Source organism: Apaloderma vittatum, unplaced genomic scaffold (assembly GCF_000703405.1).
Source record: "Apaloderma vittatum isolate BGI_N311 unplaced genomic scaffold, ASM70340v1 scaffold7311, whole genome shotgun sequence".
In the NCBI taxonomy this organism is placed as follows: Eukaryota; Metazoa; Chordata; class Aves; order Trogoniformes; family Trogonidae; genus Apaloderma; species Apaloderma vittatum.
This window is the reverse complement of record NW_009697334.1, coordinates 38640-43461: the sequence shown is the minus strand read 5'-3', so window position 1 is coordinate 43461 and position 4822 is coordinate 38640. Positions and strand designations below refer to the sequence as shown.

Below are 4822 nucleotides of genomic sequence, written 5' to 3'. Positions count from 1 at the left end.
GCTCCTGGGACACTGTCATACATTTTTAAAAAAATATAATTGGGAAGAGAGGAATTTATGAAGCCTGGCTTTCTTGTGGGTGTTTCTGCCTAGTTTAATAACATCCCCTTGCCTAGTAAGGTACAAGTCAAAAGGGGGATTTCTAACCCTGCTCTGCAACAATATAGCTACATACACAGAACTGTGCTTCTCACAGTGAAAACAGGGATCTCTTTCCTCTGTCTGGTTTTCCTTTTTGGCAAAAAGCCAATATGGTTAAGACATATGCTCTTGCATCATGTTTGAGGGAAACTACGCAGTGAATTCAAAGGTTACGTATAGGTGGGGAGGATGTAAGGGACCATCCGACACATGCAATGATTTTCTCCAGAAACAAGATAAGGATTTGGAGATTCATAATGATTCAGCAGTGCCTGCTTTTCAACTCAACAGTCTATGCTAGAACTTGTCAATACTATGTAAATGAAGTTGTGATTTGACACGAGGCTTGTGCTTTTGTGACTCATTTGCTGATTGCGGAAGAGAGAGGAAAGGATTGCTAACTAGCCTGAGGCAGGAATGGAGCATTCCCAAAGTCATTTGGTGCAACTGAGTTGCCCTATTCTGCATGTAACAAGCTCCCCAGCCTCAGTAATATCATTAAAAATAATAATTAAAAATTCCACAGGCCACATTTGAGTTTGATGTAAATATCCCTTTACATTATGAAAATTTGATTGATTCGATGATTCAGCATCTTCATATCATAATCCACCTATACCAATACTTTGGACATTTTTGATATGTAAGGACTTAATGTTGCTTTATTTGACCAGTTAGTGCTTTTCACATTAATTAAGAGTCAACTTGTCCAACACCTCACAAAATCAAGAAATCAGGACCTGAACTGCCATATAAAGAATACATGGTACCTCCAACTCTGAAAACTACGGGGCAATAGCTTCACCAGGAGTTATTCTTGCATCCACAGACAACAGCAACCACTCCAAAAGCGAGTGCCGAGGCTGACAAAATGTAAAGGTGACTTCCCTTCTTCACTATACTTCATATAGGTATGGGTATCAGCATTATCCATCCTTAATGGATAAAGTAAGCTTAGCAAAATTAAAGCAAGTAGCTGAATTGTTACGAAAGGGCATTTTCTTAGAATCTTATTTTTCCCATCATATATTCACATATGTCAAATATTTCAATGTTGATGATCAAAACAGTGTTGTTAAATTCTCTGAAGCAACCATGCTTTGCCCATATATGCTCTGTCTATCAGGTATTGGAAACTTTTCTTTATGATTGAAAACTGTACTTCCACCAAAAAAGAAACACAGAAAAGCCACCATACACTTACCGAATGACGAGTAATTCAACCCAGACTCTCACAAAAGCAGGTAATGGGCCAAAAGCCTCCAGGATATATGTGTAGTGACCACCAGATTTCTTAATGCACGTTCCTAGTTCAGCATAGCAGAGAGCACCTGTGAAAATTACACTGTGGCATCAGGAGAAATACCAAAAAAACCCTTCAAAAAAAAAATATATGTATATAAAAATATATATATTTACATATATAAGCTAACAATGGAGCTATCGGGGTATCACAACTACTTTTCATATATTTTAAACATTTTTTTTCACACAACTGTGTAAGCTTTAATTCATTCAGCTAGACTGGGAGTTAAGCAAACTGTACATATATCCAGTTACATTTAAGTGTAAAGCCACTGAACAAACTCTTTGCTATCAACACATCTCATTACTCACCCATATCTTGTGAAGAGGGACAACAAAACGCTGCGTCACAAGAGCTACCCAGGTTGCACTGCTACCTGAAAGCTTTCTAACACATTTGGTTGTTATCGAATCACAGTCAGCTCCTTGCAGCCGTAGAGATGCCTGGATCAGCCTCCGAAGCAAAGCCTGGAAATTGCGTTACCCCTCTTCAGTCACAGTCGAAGCAAGTGACCGGCCAAAATTTGGAAGAAGGAATTGTGTATTAAAGTACTCCCAATGTCACATGTAGAAAATTCAGGGGTTGGCTTAGCGCTGGCTTTTCAACACTGGTGCAGCGTTACTGTGTACTACTAATGCAATAAAAGCTCATTTCATTTCAGCATTGCCTTAAATAGAGACGTCTTCACATTTGCAAAGCAGGAGGCTTATTTCATCCTTTATTGCATTTAGATAGACTAAAATAAATCAGATCACACACCATATTGCTGCATCTGTCCATGCAGGAGTGGTTCAGGCCCCTCTGAACACAATGCTTAAGCAAATTCTGTTTTGACTAGATGGAAAAACCAAGGTCTTCTGACAGGGTTACAGACTGTATCCGACGTCTGTCTTTACAGGGGAAATTTGGTTACGGGCAGGACCTTCCACATTTGTACAACAGATTACGCTGCACATTTGTACCAACACATTTAATATCTGACCAAACCAGGTCCTAACTTGCTTGCACCATCTGTTTGGCTTGGGTGGGCTTAGCCTATAAACAGTCCATGTTTCTTATAAGCTCAGAGCCAATTTACACAGGGTAGCATTTGCGTGTTCCACCTATTAAGCAGACACGTGTTAGTCCATGTTTGTCCTCTTGACCTCGTGCCAGAAAACAAGTCGTTTCTGTCTTAAATAAAGCCAATATTCATGTTAGCTCTTCAGCTTCTTTGAGATTAACTCATTAAGTAGGTCAGTTGACCCTCTGTCCCGCAGAAGCCAGGGTGGGGTTTTCCACTCTGAAAGGGGGCTTTGTGTCCAGAACAAATAAACTGGCATTCTTCAGAATTCAATACTCCTCAAAAATACACAAAACGAGTAAAAACTGTCACGATAGGCAAGCCGGCAACAAAACTCACAGTACAACTTTGTTTCCATCACACTTTTTCTTGCAGCACAATCTTTCAAAGCAACATCGTGAGCGAGGAATGAAGACCGGTAATAGAAGACCGGGGAGAGGGGTTTATTAGTGTTATTATTTTGCTCCTATCATTCCAATACGGCTTATGTCCAGTGGGAATTATTCCTCTCGGACCTTACTCTAGCCTCTAGGGAACTAGGCTGAGCTGTTCAGCAGAGTGATCTGCATTCCCAGCTGCCAGGGGCCTTCCAAGCAAACCATAAACTACCTCTCACAGCCAGAAGAAAAACATTACACATAGCGCACATTGTATGGTATAAAACAGACATTTACTTTTCCTGTTCCTTTAGGGACCCATAAGACACAATAATTTACACTTTCAATCTATACCAGCCAGATGCCAGAGGGGGGACAGGGGTTGCATACCTCTGCGTCCTCCACCCAACCTATCACGCAGCACAAACCTTTTGCAGCTCTATTGGTCCTCCAGCTCCACTCTGTGCAATGCTATCCAATGGCAAAAATCAGACAAATCATAGCAATAATCCATCAGCCGCCCCTTGGGACCAATTAGAATCTTCTAAGGGACTTACCGAAGAGCGAGAGGATACCACACGCTGTCCAGACAATCAAGGACATGCCCACGCTGCCCGTGTTCTTCAGGATGCCTTTGGGAGAGATGAAGATGCCGGCTCCAATGATAGTGCCAATTATGATGGATATCCCCCTCAAAAGTGTCACTTTCTTCTTCAGCACAACTTTTCCCTCCTGGGCTGGCTGTCCGTTGCCCATAGAGGGCAACCTGCCATCAGCTTGTCCCTGCAAGTAGCTTCCATTAGAGACCGTGGTTACAGGAGCTTTCCTAAACATGCTACAGTGCCACCAGCACGCTGACGGCAAGCACCGGCAAAAAAAAAAAAAAAAGAAAAGAAAAAAGTTTGCAGCAGAAACTCAAAGGTTGTTGTGGAGTTTTTTTCCCCCTCTTCTCTGTGTAGCCAACTACTTAGCCTCTTCCTGTGCCCTCTCTTATCTTTTACAGCTGCTCCTATGCACAGGTAGCAGGCTCCGTATTTGAGCCTTGAGTGCGATCGGAGCACTGCTGAGGAACACCTGCGCTTTCACACTGCGAGCTGGTACTGCCCTATCATTGGAAACCAGCTCAGCTTCCGCGTGGACTTGTATTTAAGCTCTTGTCATACCAAGTTACTCCAGCTGAATGATGATGCAAATTCTCCAGGTTTGCATCAGCCATTTGAGAAACCTCTGGCATTACTCAGCATTTCTCTTTTTTTTCTTCTTTTTTTTTTTCCCTCTTCTTCCTTTTAAACAGTAGGGACATGTTGCACAATGACCTGAGGGTGCTGGGAAGAACAAATCACTCACAAGCAAACCGAGCCAATCAAGTTAAGTACATCACCCTCGACACCCCAAGACACACTCCCAAATTTTTTTAAAGCGACTCAGAGCCAGAAACAAAAGCCTGCCTAAACACAAAGCTCATCAGCGCGAAAGGAGAAAAGAAACCAAACAGGATACGTCATCCTTGGGTCTAATCCAATTTCTTTCTCAACAAACTCCTCATAACGAAAGTTAGGTTTGTGGGACTTAACTTCTGGTGTCGCAATTGATCAGCCTCTCATACTTCTCTGTTAGTTCCCTGGAAATTTCTATATGGACCTGCATCTACCAAAAAATGTACATAACAACTCCCTCATTACCCCAAGTTGCCTGGCAACACACCCAAACCAGCCTCATGAAAACCCGAGGTCACTTCCACAGAACACGAGTTCCGACACATGCAGCGTGTTTCTGGGATGTCGGTGAGCAACACCGCTTCCCCTTAACAAATCCTGTTAATATTTACAGCCACCTCGGGTTTGTGATCTGGCAGGAGGAGGACAACACCCCAGAACATGGGATCTCGAGCGGCTCAGAGAGCACAACAGGGTTTCTGTGTTTTTGTAGAGCTTC

General features: G+C 42.5%; 1 protein-coding gene across 1 annotated transcript in view; it reads right to left on the bottom strand.

Moving 5' to 3' along the window:
• SLC7A11 (solute carrier family 7 (anionic amino acid transporter light chain, xc- system), member 11) overlaps nt 1-3721 on the bottom strand; it is a 55382-nt gene extending 51661 nt beyond the window's left edge. Inside the window, exons 1-2 of the mRNA XM_009877605.1 lie at nt 3445-3721; nt 1346-1472 (exon numbers count right to left, since the gene is read on the bottom strand). Of these exons, the coding sequence (XP_009875907.1) occupies nt 1346-1472; nt 3445-3721 (404 nt within the window). The remainder of the gene's footprint in view (nt 1-1345; nt 1473-3444) is intronic.
• Nucleotides 3722-4822: the final 1101 nt, after the last annotated feature.